General features: G+C 40.7%; 1 protein-coding gene across 9 annotated transcripts; it reads right to left on the bottom strand.

Moving 5' to 3' along the window:
• Positions 1-149: 149 nt before the first annotated feature.
• ap3d1 (adaptor related protein complex 3 subunit delta 1) lies at positions 150-27,192 on the bottom strand. Of its 9 annotated transcripts, none has more exons than XM_044199939.1 (35): positions 26,856-27,192; positions 23,405-23,500; positions 22,436-22,516; positions 21,987-22,067; positions 21,756-21,863; positions 21,488-21,617; positions 20,523-20,662; positions 19,885-19,958; positions 19,709-19,758; positions 19,427-19,476; positions 18,951-18,999; positions 16,988-17,133; positions 16,742-16,890; positions 15,948-16,178; positions 15,050-15,281; positions 14,723-14,868; positions 14,182-14,323; positions 13,615-13,686; positions 13,337-13,412; positions 12,893-13,092; positions 12,336-12,409; positions 11,952-11,975; positions 10,129-10,297; positions 9,728-9,874; positions 9,310-9,363; positions 7,170-7,280; positions 6,802-6,954; positions 6,345-6,392; positions 5,661-5,681; positions 5,100-5,289; positions 4,692-4,780; positions 4,196-4,281; positions 3,585-3,706; positions 3,213-3,292; positions 150-3,075 (listed from the first exon to the last, which is right to left on the bottom strand). In XM_044199939.1, the coding sequence occupies exons 1-35, from the start codon at positions 26,949-26,951 to the stop codon at positions 2,980-2,982; spliced, it is 3,813 nt and encodes a 1,270-aa protein (XP_044055874.1). In that variant the 5' UTR covers positions 26,952-27,192; the 3' UTR covers positions 150-2,979. The 9 variants fall into 9 exon arrangements, with proteins under 9 accessions (XP_044055874.1, XP_044055872.1, XP_044055877.1 ...); XM_044199937.1 differs by having other exon boundaries at positions 18,927-18,999; positions 26,856-27,172; XM_044199942.1 differs by lacking the exon at positions 11,952-11,975.
• Positions 27,193-27,450: the final 258 nt, after the last annotated feature.

Below are 27,450 nucleotides of genomic sequence, written 5' to 3'. Positions count from 1 at the left end.
ATAAATAAAAAAATATAACACCACGTTATTCTGTAAGCCATCTGTTGTCGCCTCATACACACACACACACACAAAAAGGATATTAAACATTATGGCATATGTGGGTGTTTATTGGTTCACTGTAACACACACACACACACAAAAGAAACTACAGCAGCTTCTTGAAGCCTTTATTTTTAATTCGGGTGTACTTTCTTTAAAGGGAATGTAGATAATTTATGTTGTCCCCTTTAAAACATTTTACATTGTACAGCTTGATAATTGAATATGGAGAAATAAAAAGACAGGATCTTCAGAAATCAGAGTCATATGAGAGTATAGTTCAATGTCACAAGCCAAACTTGGTAAAATAACTCACTACAACTGAACCAATAGAGAATTAAGACAGAGTGGGTTGCCTCTCAGTACAATGCTTCACGTGGCCTGTTTTACTCAATGTATTATTCGGAGTCCCATGCCCTCAGTGTCATGACACCAAATAGAACCCCCTTCCTTACCCTGTGTTTAATAATTTAAAACATTCAACAATATTTTTTTTAATTGTCTGAACTTAGAATAGATAAAAACACAATACCATCAAAAATAGAGAATGGTCAAGTAAACATTAAAAAAAGAAAAGAAAAAAGGACAAAATGGAATGACAAGTTATTGTTTGTGTAAGCATGTCAATGGAACAGAAAATAAAGGGAAAGAAAAAGTGTACATTCCTAATCATGCAATATACAAATTTTAATCAAAAATTATGCACAGGAAAAGTGATCAGAATTAGGACAATGTATGATTAGGGGAGTTTTTTCTGTTTTGCTTAAATCAGTTATTTTCAGGAACAGGGAATACATACATACTTATTTTCTATTGACATTCCTGAAATACAGCAGATCCCGTCTGTATTCAGACTCTACTGGACAGAAGAGCTCATGAAGTGGCTGACCAGATCTTCAGGTCACAGACATCATTATCATAGTTGTTATCTACAAAAGCAGACAGATGTGAAGAGGGCCTTACCAGTAAATATGATTAGAGACACTACCAAGTCAGTTTTTATCTTGCTACTACTAGGTGAAGTCGTGCTGGACCGGGTAGTGACTTGAGACATGAATGACGGAAATTAAAACATCAAGTACCTCTGAGAGAGTTCTAAGAGGATGCCATTCATGTTCATCATAACATGTCAATGCACAAAAAAGTGGCAAGGCAGTTTCTGAAGGGAATAGGATTGGCGTTTATCTGGGTACACGCCAGCTGGGTGACAGCCAGCCCGGGTGCAGCTAGTGTGATGCAAATGTCAAAGCAGAACAGACGTAAAACATTTCACATGAAGACAGACAAAACTGCATTCAGCTGTTGACAGAGTGGATGCTTCCTTACAGTGGAGGCTACGCTGCCTAATACTGATTGAAAGGGAACCTAAAACCACTGACCACTTAAACAGTCTCTTCTTACGGAGAGAACAACTTCAGCAACCTGATATGCAGACCTGCTGGTTTTAAAAATAAAAGACAAGTTGATAGTGTAACTTTGTTGTCCCTTAACCAGTCATAGTTGGGTATTTTTCAGAGAAAGGAGGCAGTACAGTGATGTAACATGGGCAGCTCTCTTTATGCCAGATTATTCTGTCACTAACTTGACCATGTGGTGACACAAATGAGGGCCCCTCAGCACCATAGCGGTTTCATAGAAATAACAGTATCCTTCTGTGTATTACAGTAATATAACATCTTCTATACAATTAACCAAACCATCTGTGAGTTGAAGAGGAGGCTGATAAAGATGGCACTGGCATGGAAGCAAACTGTCCTGTGGTGAAATAGAAATCTCATATTACACTGTACACTTCTACTCTGGTGCCAGAGTTTCATTCAATTCATACTCTCCTGTCCTCAAATTCTTTTTTAATTCGTATGATATGTTGGAAGTTCTTTGGGGGGTCAAAATGCAGCTTAGCACAGTTGATCAGGGAGTAGATATACTTGGGAGGGAGGTGGGGCTCTACAACACTCATGATGCGCTGGAGTAGCCCAGACTGCACGGCTAAGGCACAGAGCAAAATCACTGATCTACTGTACAAATCACCCGCAGTGCCACACAAGGATTCTGTTTAAGTAACACTAGCAGATCTGCTCTGAGCCTTGCCAAAAGGCAAGTAGGGCAGGGGCTCGGAAATAAGTTTAACACCCATGCCTTATATGTAGCTTTGGTTACATCTCTGCACTATTCTCACTGCAGATGCTCAGTGTCTGGTCTTCTCCACGCACCAGGTCAGTGGTGGGTGAGCAGGTTATAGTCCCCATTTTTCCAGCTAGGACCAGTCTGAGAAAGAGTCAATCACATGGTTTTTCTAGGCCTACACAGACGAGCAGCACGCACACTGATGTTTAGTGAGCAGAAAGAAGGGGGAGACAAAGGCGCAGACAGGCTTCAGACAAAAAAAATGAGACAAAACAACAAACAAAAACAAACCAAAGACAAAAAAAAATGTTTAAACAGTAAAAACACAATTCAATCATCAACAGCAAAGGTCCAGTTGTCAACATTACATTACATGACTGTCACAGACTGAATTGCCGACAGAGTGGGCGGCGGAGAGGTACACAGGAAAGAGCAGAGGATGCAGGGCATCCAGAAACAGGAGCTCAGTATAGAGTCAGTCAGGGAGGAACAGATTGGCTGTTGGGGTTTGAAAACCAGGAAGTAAAAATTAAATTGCATTGCAGATAAGACGGCGCATGTACACAGTGAGTCTGTAAAACAACATCAAGTGTCGGGGAGTGACCACAGAGCTCAGAGTGCAGAGGAACAACAGAGTGTGGGACACTGAAGGTGAAGGTAAGGGGAAAGAAATCTTGCAAATCTGAGGACTAATAAATAGGGTGATACTGGGAGTGCCAGCCGCAGTGTTTCGTAACATGATTATGTTGTGTTTCAGCGAGGGGGGGTGGCATGGAGGGGTCGGGGGCACCCTGGGGCTGTCGGACACAATCAGCACTGAGAGAAGGTCTGCTTGATCTCATCCAGCACATTCCCAAGCAGCGTCGGCTCGTCACATTTAGCGTCAATGGACACTGTCTGAGCAGACTGGGAGGAAGAGGGAAGGAGAGAGAGAGAAAATCAAGGTCACAATCTAAAAGTTCACTTAAAAAATAAAATAAAATAATTGGTTATGAAAATCTCAATCACAGTGGATAAGGGAGGACTTTCATTGGTTCACTCACAGTTTTGACCAGCAGACAGACATGGTGGCCCTGGATAGACCTGCTGTACATGGAGGCACAGGAGTCGATCCTCTCCACAACTAATCCAAGAAGACAAAGAAAAACAAGTGTCAGCAACATTCAGAACAATTGCGTACAATCACATGATAATTATTCTGATTATTCTTAGCCTTTCTTGTAAACTACATGGTTTACCACATGGGTAGGGCTTACTAAATCAGCACGATCACATGCTGCAAGTTAACGTCACCATCACAGAAACATACTAAACTGACTTTCAAATACTTTCCTATGATTGTCATTAATTCCTGACACACACTGTATTGTTGAATTCTGTATGTGGAACACTTTACTCGTCTGGTGTGTATGTACCAGAGAAATGGTGGTGAAAACAGATCCTGGCCAGTAGGTGGTGGAAAGGCATGACGACTCCCTCCAGTTTGACAGAGCTGCACTTCAGGTCGCCCGATTCCAGCAGCTTTGCAAACGCATCGCTGGCCAATCAAAACAAAAGAGTCCATTTAAAATTTCTGCTTAGCCAAAACATGACAAAGAGCCAAGACAACTCAGAAACTAATCGCCAAATGTTTATTACATTTACTGCAGATTTTCATGGTCCCCAGATGATAAATTGTAAGGTTTTCGGTGACCTACTGACTTTTCCTCTAGTGCCACCATCAATCATAAAGTTCCAATTTTACACAGAAAATATAAAAATCTAATGGGCCTATTGATGCTGCCCACAGGATGACCCATTTACATTTTAGACACTCCACCCATAGACCACACTGTCCCACTCCTTTAACTAAAACAAATTCTAATTTATAACGTTCTCAGCACGTTTATGGTCTTGAGGGGAAAAACCCTTTGGATTTTAATGATTGTCCTGATAAGCCCTGAAGAATATAACAATTGTCAGTATGCAGTTTTTCCACCTTTATGTGGTGTGGTAGGTGTTTCAGATAGAAACTTAATACACCAACCTGTAGCAAGGAGTAGTGATTAGGTAGGAGGTGCAGGTAAAGTGCAGTTTGAAGTCCAGTTTCTCATGAGTGGAGGAGTCCTCATTCTGTAGGAACAACAAATACAGTGAATCAGTAACAAAGTAATGTGGCCCTGACTGATTCTCTTTTGCCCTGCAGACCTGGAGAGAGATCTGGGTGAAGGGTTAGTTACCAAAATGAAACCTGGAGTTAGTAAGGATTCCTGGTCTCGCTGAAGTAAACAGCTTCTATACTAATACACCGCTCTGCTGCCCACCAAAATGTTTTTAACACGAGTGAAATCAACAAAACGGGAACAATTACATTAACAAATCTAACTCCACAATGTCCAACCATTCTGATTTATGTGGGGATGGGCAGCAGCACAATATGGTAAGACTGGTTTCAAATATGATACTAAAATAACTAAAAAGAAATTGCCAATTGTGTTTATTTTCGTGTGTGTATACTTCTGTGTGTGTGTTTTCCTACTGACTTTTACTATGAAGGTGAGGGTTCCCTTCAGTTTCTGTGGCATTACGATGCTCTGCACGGTGAAGACAAATCGTGCCTCATTGGACACCCCTGAAGTACAAGAGGAAAAGATCACGGTTAAGTAATCAGACTTAACAAAACATTTAAAAAAGTGTGGTTTGAAATAGATCTGAAATCTCAGTGCAGCTAATACAAAAAGCTTATTGCTAATGTATGCTTCCAATATTAAAATGAATGATAACTTCAATAACTCAACAACTGAAATTTTGCATTACAATGGAGGTACACACCGAACACTACAGTGAACACAATGACACTACACATAATACAAAAATCGGTGTGTTGTATATGTGTATTGAGGAAATCTACTCTTCTATTAAAGACATGCATTTCGCAGATAATCACTGACCAGGTGGAAGTTGGAAGGGGACGGTGAGGCCATCATGTGGACCTGACCCCTCTGGCCTCTGCAGCTTGGAGTTAAGAGAGTCCAGGACGTTGAACTCCATGGATTTGAGGAAGCTGTCACACTTGTTTTCAAATATAATCGACACCACCACCTGACTGCCATCCTGCAGGTTTCCCTGGATGTCGTAAACCTTAGTGGGAGAAGAAAAAAAAAAATCATTTATTTGCACCAGGAATTACTGTTCAAACTCAGGCTGTCTAAACCTCTCCCCTTGTATTTTAAAGTGGTGATTATTTAGAGAAGGCATACCATAAACACGGCAAATCTGATTCATAAACCCAAGACCAAAGCACACATCACTGTTTCCAAGGAAACCGTCTGAGCACAAGGAGAAAATCACAAACGCAGAATCATTCTCAGAAACTGATGCAACTCTGATGTGCTACAGACACATCAACATAGTCTGGCACAGAGGCAAGTCTGTGAAGAGCAACAGGAACAGAGAGACACACAAAAGATGTATTAATAATATTCTGTCATTGACAGAACTTTAACCAGTACCTGATCAGCATCCTCCATCATCTTTAAAGAGAGGGAGAGAAAAGGAGAGATCTGCATACATTGTTTTTTTTTTTTTTTTTTTTAACTGCTACAGCTGTCTTAGATAACTTTCGCATTAATATTAACAGCCAAAACATGAACATTAGTGTGATAGTTTCCACGTTTGTCTACGCAGAGGAACAGTGTAAAAGTTGGAATTTGCTCAATGTTAAAAAGGGAAAATTCAGTTTTTCCCACAACCTGGATCTTATTATTTATAACATTTTACTACAGATATGGGTATGCAGTGACACAGCAACACAACACAACAACCAGTCGATTAAGGGCAAACATCACATCTGGTCAATTAGATGATCAAATACATCCTTTTCAGTAACCAGACAAAAGTGTGTGTTGTAATCTAGCAAGCAAACACATGTCTAGTACAAACCTCTTAATCCCTCTTTATCATGAAGTGAATGAAAGAATGTAAACATGAATAATCAGGTAGATAAAGAATGCACAATGCAATCCGATAATGTTTGACACATTCATGTGGTGCTTTGTCATTTATGGCAGGAACAGCCCTGTCGGAGAACCATGTTATTAATGACCAAAATGACGCCAAATGGTGGACAAAACTATTAAAAATTATGAGTAAGAGCCTATTTGTAAAAGTAGCAGCATCTCAATCGCATCACTCACCATCTTGATGTAGGAGTTCTCAGCCAGCAGGCAGTAATTGGACATGGGCTGAAAGGAGAGAAGAGCTCAGGTCAGACCAGGCATTCTCTGTCACTCAGTATGCTAACCAGGCAACAGAAGCTGGTTCTACCTAGTTTATGCACAACAAGCAAGATAGCAATATTAAATCAAGAGGAAAGTGCAGAATGATGCAAGGATGCTACTTTACTTTACCAATTTAGAAATTATTATTTCTTGCAATGATGGCACAAGGAACTGTGTCATAGACATCAGCATGAAGTGGATAGTTAATCTCACTCATCATCTGAGTGGAAAAACACTACATTGGCACAATCGTAAAAAATGTTTTTTTACTTGATCAATGCATAAAATAAAAACATGCATAAGTGTGCCGAGTGTTTTCATTCACACTTCTGGTTGAGATTGTACTGTTAAACTCTGATGAACAAACACTGACCGGCAGAGGCTCTTCCTCCTCCACAGTGCCATTCTGCACCGACTCCTCTCCACCTCCATCACTGTGGTGATGATGGTGATGATGCTTCTTCTTCTTTTTCTTCTCCTTCTCTTCCTTCTCCTTTTTCTGCTTCTTCTTCTTGTGTTTAGAGGACTTATCATTGAAAACCCACATGGAAGATGGAGACATTTTTTTAGAAATTCAAGAGGTAGAAAACTGAAGTGGTTATGGTCTTTGGTACATCATTTACATAAACGTGAGAATAAGAGTTGCCAATGTGCTGCATTCAGGTCATTATGAACTGGAATCTCTAGCACTGAAGCCAAACTTTCTATTTCGTAATTATTGCATCATCAGTGTTGACTCACAGTCTCTTCTGTCTCCATCTCTTTGGGCTCATCAGGCCCGGAGTCTGGCGCTGTGCCTGAGGCCGCCTCAGGCACAGGGGCAGCTTCTGCTGCTGCTACTGTTGCTGCTTCCTGCTCTCACACACACGCACACACACACACACACAGAAACACATGGAGGCATTAGCAGTGAGCAACCATAGCATGTAACACATACAGTAGTGTTTGCCACTTCTGTGTCGATAGAGGTAAGTGAGTTCACTCAGTCATTCATGAAAAAAAAAAAAAAAAAAAACAAAACAAAAAAAAAAACAAACTCATTCATGATTTGCTGCAACCTACTGAGCTCGGGGACACCACAATCATAAACCTGATTTGCTAAACCAAGAGCATCACATGCAAGACTACTAACCAGCCAAATGAGCTAAACCACAAATGAGCCTGCCTGAGAAACCAACAAGTATGTTATTTCTGTTTGTATCTGTACATGTGTAGAGGCTTTGTTTTGGGACTGCTGGATCGACTGTACTATCCAGCCACACTAGCTGCTGCTAACAGATACAAAGAGCCTGATTTACAGGATCCTAGTGACAGCTTGCATATATGCTACTGTAAGCTCCCTATAAGTCAAATTCTGATCTGTTATGCTAGTGTGACTATACAATACAAAAACAAGTCTTCCACATAGACATGTTGAGGCGTGTCTTTAAAAAGGTCGTGTTTCTAGGTCAGAAGTGATTTTACTTTGGGGCTGACGGCTCAAATGATTAAAAACAAAATTCCTCAAAACCAAAGTTAAAATGCCTGACAGACCTGGTTTTACTGAACACACCCAATACCTACAGATGACAAGGTATGGAAGTTGCAAAACATAGTCTGTGTTAAATGTCAAATGCTCAATTTCAGTATGGAGCTGGAGCTAGCAGTCAGTTAGCTTAGCTTAACAAAAGACTGGAAACAGAAGAAACTACTAGCCTGGCTCTGTCCAAAGGTAACAAATCCTTGATATCAAACAAGCAAGGAAGTGATTTGCTACAACATTTAATGGCAAAATTCTTTCATAAAAATGTCCTTTTGTGTCACCATTAAAAGGGTAAAAATGGCATTATTTTAATTTTGTGACTATTAGGTAAGAGCAAGTTAAAAGGTTCCCTGAAGTCATGTTTACATTCAGTTTTTGTGTATCCTTGAGGTCTAACAAACATGTTGAATGCATTTCCTTCCTCATAAAACATCTACAAAGCAGGTTTTAAAATATTTCAAATCCTGAATTGTTTACATCAATGTTTACAAGCTAGCGGTCTTATCTTCACTGCCATTGTTGGCGCCTTTCTACTTTTCTTCGCGCGTTACCTTGAAAAGCTTGAAATCTGTGGCAAGACTGGATATTATGTCGCCCGTGTGTGCATGCATGTGCGTACAAACAAAACAGGGACTCACTCGTAAAAACATTGCTCCAAAGCACTGCAAGTGGCCAAACATCCACAGGGTACCTTTAACTCTACCCTACTTCTAGGAATTTTGGGGAATTTTTGTAAAAGATGTTTTTTGTTTCTCTGTGTACACTCAAAAGGTCAAATAGAAACAAAGACGAGCACGACCTCACATGTGATCATGAAAGAAGCAGTCAGGGGACACATGTGGTGACACGGTGGCAACAGGAACAAAAGGAACTGACTTCAGGCCAGATTCCAGGAAACCTCAGACAACCTCTGCTCACTTGTCACCACCACCAACACAACAATAACAACAATAACGACATCTACTTCGACCTCAAGACCGACACGACACCTAGCGAACAAAACAAAAGCTGAGGAAGAGAACCACTGGCATTGTGACACAAATACACACATACTGTGCACACAGACACACATATACACATGCTGGAAAACATAGGAAGGCTGGAGAATGACAGAGGGAAGTGTTATGTGACCTGTGAAAGAGAGGAAGTTGTGTCAAAAAGGTGTGGAGTGGAAAATATGAAAAATCAACCGATCCAAATCAAGAGGCAATAAAGGGAGAATGTGTTGCAAAACCCAACGTATGAGGTAGATCAATAAAACAAGGAAGTTATGAAAGAAGAACTTATAAATCAGAGAGATGAAGGGAGGAGAGAGAGAGAGAGAGAGAGAGAGTGAGCGAGAGAGGGGGGCGACTCAACCTGGGTGTTAGAGGGCACTGGAGCGTTTGAGAGCCAGAAATCCAGATCCGAAACCTAGAAGAGGGAGGGAGGGAAAATGGATACAGAGATTACACTGTTCTGTTTCATGAATAAATCAAGTATTTGGCAAGAGACTGCACAGTCAGCTACGAGGAAACTGATACTTGATCACTAAAGCTGATTGAAAGACGGGAAGAAGCAATGGGAGCGTTGAGTCAATGAAAAATGATTACAAAGGTATCTGTTTGCATGTAACCTTTTAGCAGAAATTGTAGACTACATATAAGGACATTCATCATGAATTTTAGATCGGATTATTTATTTTAAAATCATATTTCTGAATCAAAATCAGATCTTAGATATAAACTCTGTTGCTAGGTAGGAAACAGCCTCGCTCCACCCATTTATTAGGACATACCTCAGCACTGGTGGAGGTGGGCGGTGCAGCCACCTCATTGGTTTCTTCTGATAGGACCACAGGCTCGTCTTCCTGACCCCCGAGAAGATCCTCCCCCTTTTCTTCATGTTTGTGTTTCTTCTTCTTCTTCTTCTCTTCTTTGCTCTTCTGCAAAAAAACAAGAGGATAAATTCAGCTCTGTGTCACAATAAGCTTGAGAACCACAACCACCGACTCATCACGTCATAATGGTTGACAGCTCCTTGTTGTTTTTCCCTCGTTCAAATCGCTCCATAAATCTAATTTACTGGTTTTAAGAAGCAGTTTCATCAGCTAGACAGATTGAGGGGAGTGGAGTTTCCAGGAAGCAAGGAGCACAATCCTGTTCATAAAAAAATGTAAAAAAGACATGTTATCCTCACCTTCCTATCCCTGTCTTTATCCTTCTTCTTCTCTCTCTTTTCTTTGCTGCTTTTCTTCTTGGGTTCCTGTGAAGCGGCAATCTCTGCGTCTCCATCTTCTGCTGGGCTTTTTGGAGCCTCTGCTGCACGGTGTGACCTGACTGGTAGCTTCTCACTGTCTGCGAGTGGCCTGGACAAACAAAAATGCACAGATACACAATTTCACTTATGAGGAGATTATGGTCCACCTGGAGTTAGGGCCGTTATCTGAAAAATATTTTATGACTTTATTTTATTTTTTAATCTGTTATAAAAGGTCAATGAGGGTTGTCAGGTGCAGCAATCCACCGTATTCAGGCACATATTCTGCACTTTGCAGCAGCCAGGTCTCATTCAAAGCGCTGAGGTAAGCCATTCCTCTGGCTGAGCTAGAAGCACTGGGAATTCCAAGACAGCTAGAAAATACACCAATAAATGCCTCCATATTGAACTGATATGAGCTGTCAAGTTTATTTCCCCAAGCCTGACCCTTCAAAGCAGTAATGACATGCAATGCAGCCCCCTGCTGGTTACGCTCTATCAAGACACACTGCTCTCTGTCATTAGCCCCGACCTGGGTAATAATGCTTGTACGTTTATTATCTGTCTTTATTTCCAGTTTTGCTTTACTTAGTTTTTAAGATGCATTTATCGTTTATTTATAATTTTCTAGAAATAACCAGCCTTTGGTTTAGTTTACATAATCATAAAACTTTCTAAGGTATGACTTAGGTTAAAAAATGTGTGTGTGTGTGTGTGTGGGGGGTTCTTAGAAAGACTGTTCGTGTAATAATTATGTACTTCATGTCCTGCACACACCCTGTTCTGATGAACTATAGAAAGCAAAACTGGAACTTTCTTAGTGTGTGCCTATATACATAACAATAATGTCTAATACATGCAGCTGTTAGGATTGTTCTATGTTTGAACCTTGACAACTAAAGAGACATTATTGAGGACAATTTTCAGTAAAAGAAAACTATATCAATATAAATGTATGCACTACAGACAGTTTCCTCCAGAAGGTTACAACTCCTGCACAATCTCTACTCTTCTTCATTTCTTAGTCTAAAACATGAGTTTAACCGTAAACTATGAAAATCATTTAAAATTACCTAAATCATAGCATTAGTCTAAGGGCACATGTGCTTGTTATTTTCCCCAAGGGCAGGCAAGGAGTATCCACTCAAAAAAACAGCTAGGGAGAATTTGGAGGCATGGCGAGTCTGACGAACTCAACTGAGTAGGATCTGGGAAATGTGAGCAAAAGAATTATAGTACCTAACCCATGGGATAAGTTTCCCAAAAGCATATTGATGCAGACTATCTTTTCCAAGAAAGTGCCAAAATGCTTTTAGGAGCCTATTCCAGGAGGACATGTGGTGAAAGATTAAGTCCTGAGAACATCAGCAGCAGATTAGAAATTATCTTATTTCTATGAAACTATATAACTCTTTTTAAAGAGATATTTTCTTTTAGGATAATTCTTCTTCTTTTAATGACAGAGAAATCATAGAACAGTTTGTTTAGAAACAGAGTGATACGCTGCTGATATTGTCAAGGTTGTAGAAGTAAAAAAAAGAAGCAGGGTAAGAGAAAAGGGATACTGGATATTATATTAGGCTACAATGAATAGTAGATATTTCAAATACAGGGAAAGAAGAGCAAAAAGACTCCAAATGAGGAAATAAAGGGCAGCTATGTTAGTGAGAGGAGCAAGACAGCTATTTAGAGAGAGAGAGAAAGACACAGAGGCAATCCATGTACAGTCGGAGCCCAGGTCCTGCGGCTGGGGTGCTACTTACCTGCGGCAAGCCGGTTCCACCAAGCTGCCAACACAAAGAGGCAGTGATGGGTGTGTGTAGGCATAGAAAAGAGGAAGCAGAAAGCAGAAAGCTATGAGAAGTGAGAGTAGGGAAAAGGGCTGAGTCACATCGGCTGTGACACTATGGCCAGGTAGGTCAGGAATAAATGCTGAGAAAATATCCAGATTTAAAAAAAAAAACAAAAATAATAATAATTTCATACAAGATTCAACATCTATGTTACTCAGCTCTAAATCTGGACTGAAAATCAAATCTAAACGATTGGTTGATTAGCTCAGTCAGATTCGTAAATGACGAGTTTCAGCAACTTTAACATTATGTGCTTAAATCAAGAGTTTTAGGATCTATACAGTGTGGACTCACTTGTCCAGGTCGATGTCCAGGGCTTTATGAGGGTCATTGGGGTCTTTGTCATCATCATCACTGGGTAAGGCATTCTGAAGTAATGAGAAGGTGAAATCAATAAAACAGAGTTAATAACTTTCTAAATAAATCTATATCAACAAAACACAAAATGTGAAGAGATCTGATGAGATATTGACTTCCAGTCTCAGTTGTCTCAGAGCTGAGAACCCAATAAACTAAGCAAGCAGTAACAATTTATTTCTGACTGAGACATGTCTACATTCATACAGTTTCTCAGATGTTATTATTGTGCTTTGGTCAATAAGGTCAGAGTAATGTGTAAACAGCATTGTAATTTAGAGAGAAACAGATATATCTCCCATCTTTTCACAGTAAATTCCAGTCTTATGTAGAGTACAAATTACAGATACTGTGTAGTGTACAGAATCACATTGAGTCAATTCAAATCATGTATCAAATCCAATCCCCCAAGTTACTGGCATTGGCATATATCATAAAATATTAGTAATAGTGTTCCCTTTCAAACTCATTGTGATGTTTACACAGCTCCGTACCTCTGGCATCTCCTCTGTAACAATGTCAACCATGTGCGCAGGTGTGATGTCCTCCTCGCTCTCTGGGCCTGAATCATGTTTCTTCCCTCGTCCGCTGCGCTTTTCTTTCCTCTTCTTCTTCTCCTTCTTCTTCTTCTCTGCTCTGTCTTTCTGCCGGCGCTCCTCCTCCAGTTTCACGTACTGGTCAGACATAGGCAGACCTGTGGAACAGACAAAAGAGAGAAAACATGTATTATATTTTAATAATTAGACAAATATAAAAACAACAAAAAGGCAGAGAAGGTAGGAACAGATAAAAAGGTACAAGAAAAATAGTCTTATTTTGAACCTGAACCATGTCGTAGTAGTATCATGACAGTAAAGTAAGCCATTTTGATTTTAGTATAATTTTAAAAAGGGTGTGAAATTTGTGTTTTGTGGTAGTGTTAAAACAGTGTGTCCCACCTGGGACTTTGAGAGGCACACTGAGGTCAATCTGCACAACTGGGATGTGCTCCACTCCAGGGGCTTCCTGGTATACCTACACATAGGAAACATTTATTCATTTAAAACATGACTTGCACTTAACACACGCTGTTTGTTAGTGTATACATTTCATACACAAGTCTAACAACATGTATACGATATAGTATAAATATTACTTATACAAGTCAGGTTTTAAACACTGGATTAAACAGAGACATGTACTAAAATACAGCCTAGTGATGACTGGGTAAGCACACCTTCTGAGAGGACGGGGAGGCCTTGATGTAGAACGGGTTGTTGGCTTGCTCCTGCTTTCTGGCTTCTCTCCTCTGGGAGTGGGGAGAAAAAACAGTTGCATGAATTAATCAATGAAGGCACAGCCTACCTCAGTTACAGCATGAGAGGGGAACCACATGGGAAGCCAGATTTTACTGTGGACCTCAGAGAAAGTCAATACTGTTTTTTGCAGATTCATCTAAAAAAAAAAAACAGCTTTATGACCAATTGTGCAAATAAAATGACTATTTCTAGTCACAAGTGGTGAAATAAAATGTTTTCATATGGGTAAAAAAAATGAATTATAAACTTGCATAAACTGACACTACAACATACAATTGCACTCAAAAAATTAATTTGTATGTCGTTAACAAAACTAAAACAAAAAAAGGTTCTTCTCTTAACATTTCAGGTCATTCAGAAAGTATTCAAATGTTAAAAAAGTGATTTTTTTTTTTTTTTATATAGACGCTACTGTACATCTATGTTATTCATAAAACAATACTGCTTGTTCAATTCAGCAATCCTGCAGTCATCGACCAGCTTACCCTTGCCAGCTCCTTCTCGTCCACCTCAGTGTGACGGGGACGGGAGTGTTTGGGCTCCTCCTTGGCAAAAATAGCCTTGGGCTGCTCATCCTCAGACTCGCTCTCAGATGGAGGCTCGTTGATCCAGGCATCCAAATCCAGACTATACAAACAAACTCAGTTACACTTCACCGGTCAAGACTCACAGAGACATACATGCGCATTGAAGTTTAAGATAATCATGCTGGTGGACCACAGTGGTATGAACAAGTGCTATGGAATTTACTCAACAAGATTAGAAATATAGTCATGTCAAACCATAGACGATATAAAGATGGACGACATGAAAGCTCCCCAATAGTGAAGCCAAAATATCTTGATCGCCCACTGGTGGCTGGCTGCAGTAAAACTCAAAGTACATGCCAAATACATTTTTTCCCAAAGATGGTTTCTGTCATTTTATGTAGTTCTTATCAGAAAAATTAACACTTCAACATACATTAATATGTGTGTGTGTGTGTGTGTGTTCTTCATGTACTTCTTCATCTATGAGCCAACTCACCCTTCAGGAACAGGCACTTTCTTCTGTGCCTTGGGGGCTACAGGGTTGAGTTCTCCAGCAAACAGAGCACTGACTTCCTCCGCTATTTCTACGTCCTTCTGTTGCAGTTTCTGGATGTACTTGACCAGCTGCAGGATGCAAGATGCCTGAAGACATGACAGAAGGTGAGGCAGACATGGAGATTAGCAGAGGTATTTGTCAGATTTGTATGTAGTTGGTAACCTTGTGAGGTACATAAAAAAGGTCAAAGGGGAAAAAGTAAGCATCTCTATTATGGTTTGGGCAAAAGAAAACCAATTGTAAGTTATATGCATATCTCTATCTTACCCTCTCCTGCACCTCCAGGTTGGCGCTCTGGACAAACAGTGGCAGCCTGTCTATCATCAGCTGGCTGGTTTCTTGTGATGCTGTGCTGTCCGTGTTCCCCTCCTGGCTCTTCAGCACGGTGGCGAACAGCTTGGCTGCGTTCTGCACATATACTGCCTGGATGTGGCCTGGTAGGGTGGCCACCTTAGGCCGCAGCATGGCCTCTAGTGTCTGCATTGGGTTCTCCAGGTGTCTAAGAAGAAGAGGTGGATTTAGAAAAAGGCCTGACTGAAAACTACATTGAATCACAATACTGGTGCAGTTTCCAATATGGCACTGATGTAATATTTAATGGTTATTTCATGCAAAGAAGTTCCATTTATTCCTAAATTGTTAAGTTACTTAGAAAGGTTCCAAACAAAGCAGCAAGTGTGCAGCAAGGTTTGAAAATGCCTTCACCAACTGAAATAACCTACACATCTGAAAATACGATGATATTCCAGACATTTTATTACCAATAGGAACCCTATTACTCATTTAAAATTTGAAAAAGGAAGTTGCTGTGTGTGTAAAAAAAAAAACCCTGAAAGATTGTGTCAATTGTCAGGTTAAGCTGCCAAGGCTGGGCTAGCCTGTACTTAGATGATAAGAGGAAGGAAACACAGAGGTTCAAGCTGTCAGTCATTTCCATGTGGATTCACTGTTACAGGCAACTGGGGTCATGGGATATCTGTCATGACATTTTTATGCAGGGTTGTTAAATTACTTCAAGTTTACCTTCCCTATTGTGTACACAATGACAAAAAACTGTGTGTTCAAGAGTGGTTTCACTTCCTTCTTATGCTCATGTCTTCTTTTACTTCTGTCAGCTTATACCCATGTGTTTAAGTGAACATCCCAATAAGACAAATCAACGTACTCGGAGAATTCACCACAGATCCAGGCTGCAGCATACAACACTTCACAGATGCCCTTTCGCTGCACGTTGCCTGTCAGCAGGTGGGCGTTGTCCAGCAGAGTGGCCATCTGGGCAACAGCAAAGACCCGGATGGCTTTGACCCGAATAGCCACATCCAGCATCTGAGAGGCGATGAGGTGGCCATGCCGTGTGCCCTCTAATCGGGTCAGCTCCACTAGGATACTGATGTACCTGTCGAACAGATATGAAGAGGTGCAGTTGAAAATTGTGTCAGAGTGGAAAATAACATCAAATGAAGTTAAGGAGATATGGAGTGAAGTGTAAGGCTCTTCATTGCCTGGCTCCAGACTATATTTTAGACCTTGTAATCCCTTATGAACCTTCACGTAGTTTGAGATCTTCGGGCAGGGGTCTCCTGTCTGTTCCTGAGTCCAGGTTGAAAACTAAGGGGTACAGAGCTTTTGCTATCAGGGCCCCGAGGCTCTGGAACAACTTGCCCGAAGAAATGAGGTTGCCTGAGTCAGTGTCTTTGTTTAAGTCTCTTCTCAAAACACATTTTTATCGGAAAGCATATCCTGATTTTACCTGAACTGGCTGTTTATATTATTGCTTTTGTGTATTTTATTTCTATATATTCATCATTCACTGTGGTATTTTATTTCTCTTGTTGTGAAGCACTTTGTACTTTGTTTTGATAAGTGCTCTATAATAAAATAAATGTTTTTTTTATTATTATTATCATTATCATCATCATCATCATAATAATAATAAGACGAGTATAAGGCGAGACTGACCATTCAAAGTTGGTGATGTACTGGTAGTTGCTCTGGCTGCAGATGTCGATGATCTTGGTGAGCAGTTCATCTCTGTAGGTGGTTCCTTCTGCTTTGTCCACATGCAGCATTAGCTTCTTTACAATCTCCATCAAGTTCTTTTTGGAAACCTGGGAGAGCAGACACCAGTTCAACAACCATCAAACTGAAAAATGTTGATGTAAGAAAAACAAACTGATGTGTAAAACAAATGCCTTTGCTTCATACCATGCCATAGAGCAGGTCCAGAGCTCTCAGTCGGATGGACTCATCCTTGTCATCCAGACACTGGAGGATGAGGTCCTTATGAGACTGCACTGACTTAGGGTGGGTCTTCAGGATCTTTGACATAGCCAGCAGGCCCAGGTACTTCACTGCAAAAACAGCAAAACGCATGGCCTTAGCGTATTTAAAAACAGACATACATGCAGCCTTACCTCTCTGCACCCTATAAAAGTGAAGGTATATTTACTTCTATGTTGTATCACCAGACATTATTCTCTGCATTAACAACAAAGTCTGTCGTTATAATATTTTCTTATTCAGGATCCTATCATTTATAAACTTGACTATCCTTACTTGACTGTGACTGCAGTTACACAACAAATACAATGTCTGTTTTTTGGAGATCTATGGTTTCCAGAGGACAGAGAGACAGTTTATACTACAATTCCTTAACGCACTTCCCTACATCTAATCACTCTATAAGGCATCTATAAGGACAATATGAACAAATTAGTGTTGTGTTATCTTTCATGGAATAATCTATAAAAATCATATGGAAATGAATAAAATACCTAAATACAGGAAAGGAAAGGAACACAAAACAATGGAAAGGACACACAAACACATACGCACGGGACAACACACACACACACACACACACACACTGGAGACAGTAGTTTTCTTTTGCTTTGCTTTATCCTCCGTCGTATCCCTGGCAGCTTTTCCTACTCCCCAAACAGATTTTTAAAGATTCAGAGATCTGCTGAATCACAGCCTTCCATTGATCGTCTAATCTGGCAGAGACAAATGCCTCTCAGGTTCTTAGATCAATAAGTGTGTGTGCGTGTGGTAGTGACCTTCGGGTGAAGTGAGGCTGGTCACTGCAATGAATATATTGTAGAAATGACCAGGGCAGGGACATGGCCTGAGTGCAGCTACAGGAGACAATGACACAGCCTCTGAATCTACCTCTGCTATAGAAAAGTGACAGCAGCAGTTCACTGAGATGCGACTTTCCCTCAGTGAGAAAGGTGTAATTGTTTGAGGAAATGTGAGATGGACAAAGCAAACATTTAAAAGACTGTTTGCTGCCTTCAATCGATGCCCCTTCCGGGGTTATTCCTGTTCATCGAAAACATAATAATGAAGATCAATGCAAGAGTGGAATAAATCAACTGCATCTGGTGTTTGCATCAACACATAATGCATCTAAAAATCTAATGGTAATTGATTTTCCTATTTTAGTAGACTGCAACACAACTAATGCATTAAGCATGATACTGCAGGTATGTCAACTGAGTTTTGTTTGTTAATTAGGGCTTTTATTTGGGCTCCGACAGGCTCATGTTTGTTACTTTATCTTACTGATTTAATCAGCAAAGTATCTTCACAATCTAGGGAAGGTCTGATCTTTCACCTACTTTATTTATCAATGTATTGCAAAGTGTTATACCTATGGCATGACTATGAGAAAGAGGCACGGTGAAAGGATAAACAAAACCTAAACCACAGGTTCAGTCTGGTGTATTAACATCGGAGGTCTCTAGTCTACTACAAACACACAACTGTCTATGTATGGGTGTCCAGATAACTCGAATGGCTGGATGCAGTATGCGCAGCTCAACTGCGGGTGTGCAAGGGAGTGCATTTATAGAGCCAAGCCCTATGTTTGATATGGCAACTTTTGCCCCTTTCAGATTGAAGCAACAAACCGGTAAAACCCTGCTGAAAGTTGCTCAATTTCTGTGTCATATAGAGGCTTTGTATGTGAAAGGGGTAGATGTGACTTAAGTGAAATGGTATTCTAAGCAGGCCACCTAATAGAGAGTGGGAAGGTAATAATGTTCGAGTTATCCAGAGTCAGGGGGTCTACGTTATTGTCGTCTAAAAGGGTGGACTGTTTCATAGTCAGAAACACGCAAACAATGAGAAAATGACACACTGCAGGCATTGACAGAGGGCTCACAGTTCTGGTCCGAGTCTTCTATCAGGATTCGCAGTTTCTGCACACAGAGCTGAGAGAGAGAGAGAGAGAGAGAGAGAGAGAGAGAGAGAGAGAGAGAGAGAGAGAGAGAGAGAGAGAGAGAGAGAGAGAGGGGGAGGGAGAAGAAAGAGACAGCTATTAACATCACTGTAAACCTTTCCACACCAGTTTCAGTCTTGTCATACAGGCACACTTCAAAGAACATAAATGAGACAAACAAAAAAGTAGGGGATATGGGGCCTATATTCGATGGTGCAATAGGATTTTTTCATGCATTACTGACAGTCACAATGACTGAAAGCAAGAAAAGAACAGCTTTATGAGTCTTGCTGGTTGTCTGTCTGATTGTTGCTGTGTCTCTGGTGAAAGCATGCATTGCGTTTCAACTGGAGTGGAGAAGGTTATGATCAACATCTAACCACAAAGTGCAGATGAAGGACTGGACCTCAGAGGCTTACCTGGATACTAGCACTGTGGTTAGGCATCCCAGAGGACAAGGAAATCAACACTGCAATGTGGGACAGAAAAGCAATTAAATCTGACTGTGAACTAAACATTTTGTGAACAACTTGATACTAAGAATCTTTAAAAAAGGGACTGAGAAAGAACAAATGCAGATATGTTTGTAAATTAGATACACACAAATTCACATTCAAATTTCTGGCAGTGTTAACTGCTATACCAAACACACAGTAAGCTCAATGAGGCCACTACATTGCACACAGAATATCAGTACTGACCTGCAATCACAGTGTTGACACATTCATACAGCAGAGACATGGCAGAGGTACTGTGAGAGAGGAGGACGGGTAAGAAACAGAGAGAAAGAGAGTGAAGATTATTATTGATATACCCGACAGATCAAACTGCTTTTACCATCTGTGAAAAAGTTTATAATTGAGGGATTTCATTTCACCTGTGGATTAGGTTTGTCAGAGGTTCGATCAGCTTTTTCCCCAACCGTGGCTCCAGTGGTGTGAGCGCACCAAACTGTAAAACAAACACAAAGAGTGCCATGACACACAGTAGAATCTCTGATCTCTCACATCAGAATTTGTACCTTTTCTAAGATTAAAACGACTGTTGATACTATCCCATATTTTCATCACCACTGATGGATTCAAGGAGTTATATTGTGAAAATGTGCTCTAATTTACTTGTATTTGATTTGTAACAAGAGAGGGGATTCAAACTTGTTACTTTCTGTCTGTACTTGTTCTGTTCACATAAATACAACTTGCTATGCAATGCAACCTGTCATGTGACTTCATTGCATTTTGGTCAATTGAGGCTAATGCTGGTGGAGGAACTAGTATCAATTCCTCTTTTATCGTGGATTTATCCCTGAATAACTGGTGTAATACTGCGAGTGTCAAACAAATCTGTGGCTTGGTGAGGCACAGTATATGTATGTATATGTATGTATATATAGTATGTTGCAGTTTATCCATGGTAATAAGAGCAAGGTAAACAGAGCAATATAAAACCACATAACATTTCTAGGCCAATCCAGAAACTCTTTAAAAGGCAGTTTCCTGTATGCTGTTGACTTACTAGCTTGATAATCTTAATGAGAACCCAGTTATTAGTAGAGGAGGTCATGAGTTTGAAGAAGAGTGGGGCCAGAGACAGGTAGTTCTTGGGATTTCTCCGAGCCAGCTCACAGATAACATTTACTGCTGCAGACTGGACACCTAAAGAGGAGAGAATACATCAGACAGGAACAAAGATGATCAGAAAATAAAAAAGTAATCAGAATAAAAAAGGAAAAAACACAATTTATTAAAACATAAGAAAAATTTTAAAACGGTCTGATGTGTTTATTGGGTTAGGGTAAATTAAGTATGGCTAAAAACAATGATGTGCAATAACAAAGAAATATAACAAGTATAAAATCTATACAGCAAGAAAAAATGACAAAATATTTTCTTTAGATGCATTTTTTTACATTAACATGCACAGCCACTTGTGCCATCACAAGTGGTGAACATTTTAAGATGTGAAAATGTACCGAAAGTCTATTTCTTTGCACTTTACCTCACATTTGAAATATCCTTTTGACAACCGTTGAAAGTAGCTTTTACAACAAATCCCTTTCAGAATCTCAGACAAGTAAATATTGGCTCACTGACATACAGTAAATAAGTTTGACACCACTGGCATGGCCCTGGTTAAGTGCCATTAAGGCAGATCAACGTCCTGTGAGATGCTTTTGTCTGTGCAATAGACTGAGTTGTTCAATATTCCCAGAAAGCCTTGGCTGTATCACAAATGAGCCTTCCTTAATCTCATTTTCTTAGCTGCTGAATAATTCATAGGATTCAGGTGACAGAAAACACCTGTCCCCAAGAGTGCCAGTATAGTCTAACATTTAGCTACCTCGAATGAGAAAAAACACATTTGGTCCAAACCAAGAGCCACAACCTAGATTCCGAGAAAAAACAACAAACTATTTCTCTTCTTCCACAACAGTAAATTGTGGGGCACAAGCTTCCTGCATTACAGACTGAATGCAGTACCTGGGTCTGGGTCCTCCAGTTTCTCCTTGAGCCTGGGGAAAGCAGGGCGCAGGGACTCTGGGTACTTCAGAAACACCTTGTACATGATCAACACCGCTTTCTTTCTGATGTAGGGTTTAGTGTGGGACATCTAGGGTGGGGGAAAAAAGTAAAGACAGTAGAGACAGTTGTGTTCAGACTGTTAAAAAGGAATAACATCTCTTCTTGAAAAAACTAAACTGCATAAGTCCTTGTTGGTAAACCTCCAGACATATTCTCCATGACTCACCAGTGTCATGATGTCATTGGCCAGATCCCGAGCCAGGTCAGGGGTCACAAAACAAGAGAGGCCAGTGAGGGCAACACCTGTGTCATACTGGTTGGGGCTGCTGAGATCCTGGGAAAGAAAAAGGTAGAAAACATACTTAGGGAAAGGCCCATAAGACAGAAAAGGATGGCTGAGGGATGAATAACAGTAAAGAGATGTTCATGGAGTGCACAGAACGAGAACATCATTGACCTTTCGGATCTGATTGGTTGTCAGCATGATGACATCAGTGCTCTCGTGAAAGCACTGAGAGGCCGCCAGGTAGCCAATCCTCTGTAGGAAGAGAAGCAAGCAGAAAGAATTACATACTGTGCTGCATTTTAACTGTAACAACATTCACTATATTTAAGTACAATGCTATTATTATAATAAACATTCATCAACCTGCAGCAGTTCCATGGAGATTAAGATCTGCTGTGACTATTCCTTGGGCTATTTTTGGGTGAGTATGTGGAGAAATTAACTTAAATGCTACAGAAATGGACAGTTCGTGAAACTGTATCTCAACAATAATTTCCTGGCAAATCTACACTTTGACGTAAACCACGGTCATCACATCATACCCATTAATTCCGAAAGTGACCAGGTTGAATGATCTGAGATCTGCATTTCCAAGACTTCTCATTATATTCCAATCGTACCTTGTAGGTGAACTTGGAGGAGCTCATGACTTCAACAATGTTGAAAGCGGCCCAGCTGACATCATAGCCCAGCATCTGAAGCTGTAACACAGAAAGGACAAGAGACAGAAAGCGATGTGGGTGAATAAAAGGAAGAGAGGGGCTCTAAACTGTCCCTTTGGTGCACAGAGAGGCTAAATGATTTGAGCTGAAAGCTCTCAAAGTGAGCGCGGCTGCCAATTGCATCAAGCCATCTAAACCTAAATGTGGGCCTAGGCTATAAATAGAAAGAGTGCTTTCATTTTAACAAAAATTGTACACTGTTCTCAATAAGTGCCGGCTGCTGACTATTTGGCTGTGTAGTGACTAATCTTACCTGTTTAGTAAAAATGTGGTTTCTAACCGGTCATTTCTATTTGCCCCTGATGAAGCCTTGACCTGAAACAATGGGCTTTGATTCAGCATGATGCTGTCAGAATAGAAAAGATAATATACAAAGAATGAAGTCTGTGTGTGGTTCCCTTCTACAGTTATCTCAGCCAGTATTTTTCATTGTGTGCATGTCAACACAACATGCCACATTCGCAGAGTATGAAACTGTTTGAGCATATTGAAAGACACCAAATTCAAAGCCTGTTCAAAAATTAAAAATAAATCTTCCCTAGCTGGCTTAAACATTTTGAATAAAGTGAACTTAAGACACACATATATATCTCTCTTACCTGCTTTAGTCTCTCTCTCTCTCTCTCTCTCTCTCATCTGTTTTGTTTGCTTGATTTCTTTCTTTGTTAATCTTGGGTGTTGAATATTGAATTGATTACCTTGCTAGTGCTATAGAAATAAAGAGACTGGCATTGTTTTTGCACCAAAGCAGCCGCATGGTCTGCGTGTGTCTATCCAAACAATGATGGTGTCTATCTATATGTGCATCAGTGCCTATGTATCAAGTAGAAATGATAGACAGAAAGAGTCAATGTTGAGAGATCTTACGTAGGTGAGCTTGCACACAGCATTGGCTTTGACAGCGATGTTGTCCTGCTTGAGCTCCTGTTTGATCTCATCGATGCATGTGGAGATGTACTTGGCCTGAGGGCAGACAATGGAGAGGACAAACAACAGACACCAGATCAGATTAGGTGGATTGATTAGGTGGGAGGCTGCTACCACCAGGAACAAGCTGGAAAATCCTGGTCTGTCTGTTGCTGCTATCCAACACACAGCAGAGGTGGAGCTGAATGATTGTTTTGCAAGTCTCAAGTCAAGTAAGGCAAGTCCTAAACTTTATGCTAGAATTTAGGAAGTCATAATGGAGGCTTCATCTCTTAATATGCTTCTGGCATCAGCCAAAATTCTTCCACTCTGGGTATGCCAAGTCTAAAGTCATCAAATTGTGTATGAGTATGCTCCACAGCTTTACTACCCAGTTTGACCGCTAAAATATATAATTTTGAAGCCCTGCTCCAAGTTGCAGTTAAAATATGGCATGTGGTTTGGCTTGTAGACCAAGAACATTTCCTTCCCTGATGGCCATTACTGACACAAATTAAAATGGTACCACTTGCTCATGAGATTGTCATTATGCATAGCTTGATGGCTGGAACACGCTTAAACACGCAACTTAAGTTCAAAGAGCTCAGGTCTGAGAACAAACTGCTCATGCTTACAGAGCAAAAAATATTAAACAGTATCACTCTATTTACCCAGTTACCAAATATAAGCTGTTTTATGCAAGGCTAAAGGTAATGGGTAACTCAACAGCTCTTCCATCCTCTAAAGCTACATCCACACTACTACAATTTCATTTTAAAACAGCGTTTTAACTCTGCCCAGACAAGCGTTTCAGCCCAGTTTTAGAAATAATCTCCGGCCATACATTCACATAGACTGGGCATGCGTGGGCCGGTGTAAAAAGGAACCAGATTGTCTACTCTGCCAGTGGCCGGTGGATGTTCAGGTCTAGAAAATAGTGCGAACAGCAATGGCGAAAAGTAACAAAGTAATGAAAACGGGGCCAGCTGCGTTTCCAAACGTATCCGTTTTCTGGGCTCGAAAACGCAGCAGCAGTGTGGACGCTAGGTGTAAACGTAGCAAAACTCGTGTTTTAAAACAAAAACGTAGTTGTAGCCTAAAGCATTTTAACAAATGAGTGTTATCAGGAGCCTCACACCTGAAGGAATGAGTGACAAAATAGCTGCTCCTATGACCCCTGCTATGATACACTAGATTTCCTGAAATAGAGAGAGCAGAAGGTACATTTCATTCAACAGTGGAGGACAAGCTTAATTAGACCTCTAGATAGAGCAATAAGTCAACCACTGTTGAGCAGAGCAACCTTGCAAAACAAACACATACACATATAGCTCTGTAGAGTGCGAGTGTGTGCTGGTCATGTGTGTGCAGTCATGAGACAGCACAGTGACAGGAGGAGGTGGGGGGGACTGAGCTCTGCTGCTGCTCCTGTGGCTAGCACGGCTGGAGGGCAGGCAGGAAGGGATTCAACACACGATCACCAGACATACACAGTGCTTCTCCATCACACTCGTCTTCAGTGATCAATTCAGAACCCATTAAAATAATTGAAATAGTTGTCAAAGGGCCAACAAAGACAATCTTTCAGCCACCAATGCAGACTGAGCTGGAGATAAACTGGAAGGCCTGTACTCCAAACAAAAAATGAGTAGGCTCAGTGTTAGCTGAAGCTAACTAGTGCTACACCTTTTTATTTAATTTATTTATTTTTTATTATTTTTAAACAGACACCAATTACAAATGGGCCTAAAATCCTTACTGGTAATCTCAAGGAATTGCACTTAGGACATCCTCACACCTTTCTTCAATATGCCTGCTGTTTCAAAAGGCGTGGGAGGGAGAGTAAATGAATGAACAGTGCAAATACTCAGCACACACGTGAAAAATAAATAGAGTGTATGTGAAACTGCGGGCTGGCCAGGAAAAAGTGAACACACACTCAGGCGTGCACACACACAGCGTATTAATATTTCAGCAAACTGTCCACTGTTGACTGGGCAACCTTATCTAGGCTGCCCAGGTTGGGTTACCACTGGAAAACAGCTTAGCCTATACATTGAATTGAGATACTAAGAATTGATGGCCTTGAACAACATAGCTGATTTAAGTGCTTGATTTTCATTTCGAAAAACATTAAAGACACCAATATAGATGACGTAGCCTAACATCCAAGCAAAATGTGTATAGAGCTGATTAGATCTGCTGGTTTATCCTTTGCTTGTAATTTACTTTTCTGGTGAGATGGTAAGCAGGACAAATCTACCAAGTTGAGAAAGAAATCAAATCAAAAAGCTCTCCCTAAGGTCAGACACACTCCCTCTACATTTCACACCTGACCTACAGCTTGAGACAGGTGTGCACAGCACTGCAGCTCTGTGCAACAACAATCCAGGGATCCTGCCTTATAACCATCCCATCTATCTACCTGACATAGTATTTTTACAGCAGGAACACAGAGCTTATGAGGAGAGTAGGCTGATGTGAGAGATGGAAACGTGGCTGCCCCAAACAGTGCCCTCTAATGGCCCATCCCACCCTACTCCCAATCAGGTCTGGTGCTATGATGAGGCTGTCATCACCCACAGAGCTGTGACATCACCTTCAATCACTGATGGGATGTTCAAAACGAGCTAATGGCTGACTCATTGCACATGATTTACAATTTTATTTAAGATGCAATTTTAACATCAACATCCAGAATCGTCATATCTGCATTGTTGTTGTTTTTTAGCTCAAAGTGAACGAGATAGACACGTTAGGCCTCTTTCACACACTGCCCATGTCATCAGAGCATCACATCATCAGTTCAACAGTCGAGTGACTCCTCAACTCAAATAAGTGACAAATATCACTGGTAAATCGAAGACCTTTTGATACTTCTCCCCAAATTAACGCAACGTAAGGCCAATAATTGATAAAGTTATCAATAGTTGCCTAATGGTAAGAATGTTCACGCAACCCTCTGGTATGATCTCCATTATGCCGAAGAGTAACTAACGTTAATCTCCTGGTAAATTGTGATAATCTATCGAGCTGCTTCCTCTAACTGGTCAGTTAGCTAACGTTAGGTTAGCTAACTGTCAGTAACAACTCTTCATTAAGCCTCCTTGCTTAAAACCTGGTAACGTTACTACAAAGTTAGCACCCGTATGCATTCACTAACCTGTAATTTAACAAACGTTAAATTAGCATTCTGCACTAGCCGCTGAAAACGACTGTTTGAGTAGCTGTTAGCTAGCGGGTGAAATGACTGAGCTGACGGTAATGTTAGCTGGCCAGCCTACCTAACGTTAATTTACCTAGCGTTAGCTAGCTAGTCAACGATAACGGTAATGGCGATATGTGTTGACTTAAAAACATCAATGAATGTGAGGTTAAAAAGGTTCCAGGTGACAGTGTTTGCTCGTTTTACCTCATCTTCCTTGTGATTCCGAATGCCACGTACTAAATCCTGAAGATTTTTATCGAACATCCGATCGATGCTCCCTTTGACAATCTTCAAAGCCATGTCTGCCTGTGACTTGTACCGCTTCTGTCCTGCGGGGCCAAGCGCCTTCCAGAGGTCTAGTGGGTGCCGACCGACCCTCTAGACTGTCTCTCATCCACCCGGGACCGTGTGTGCCGGATCCGCTGCTGTTTACCAAGCCCGGGCAGATGAAGCTGAGGCCAGACGGGGCGTCCTGTGCTGTGCAGACTCTGGCAATGGATCAGTGTAGGAAATGGCTGACAAAATGGCGTCTAAAGTCAGCTGACTTGAGTATTATATGGGAATCAGTGGAATTAAAGGTCTAGTCCCCTGTCCAGAATAGTGAAGTGTTTTATGATACTGCCAATTTGAAAACAGCAACAAACTTCAAAATTCAGTTAAAAAAATGACATAATCTGTCTGAAAGTTTGTGCTTTAATTCCTCATTGTATTAGCAGGCAACTCCTGTAAATGATCCCCATGAATCTTCAACCAGTCATTAACAAGCCTACAGTTAGTGGAGTATTTAAGAGCAGTAGGC

Source organism: Siniperca chuatsi, linkage group LG6 (genome assembly GCF_020085105.1).
Source record: "Siniperca chuatsi isolate FFG_IHB_CAS linkage group LG6, ASM2008510v1, whole genome shotgun sequence".
Taxonomy (NCBI): Eukaryota; Metazoa; Chordata; class Actinopteri; order Centrarchiformes; family Sinipercidae; genus Siniperca; species Siniperca chuatsi.
Note: the sequence above shows the minus strand (reverse complement) of the source record. Positions and strands in the feature narration are given on the sequence as shown.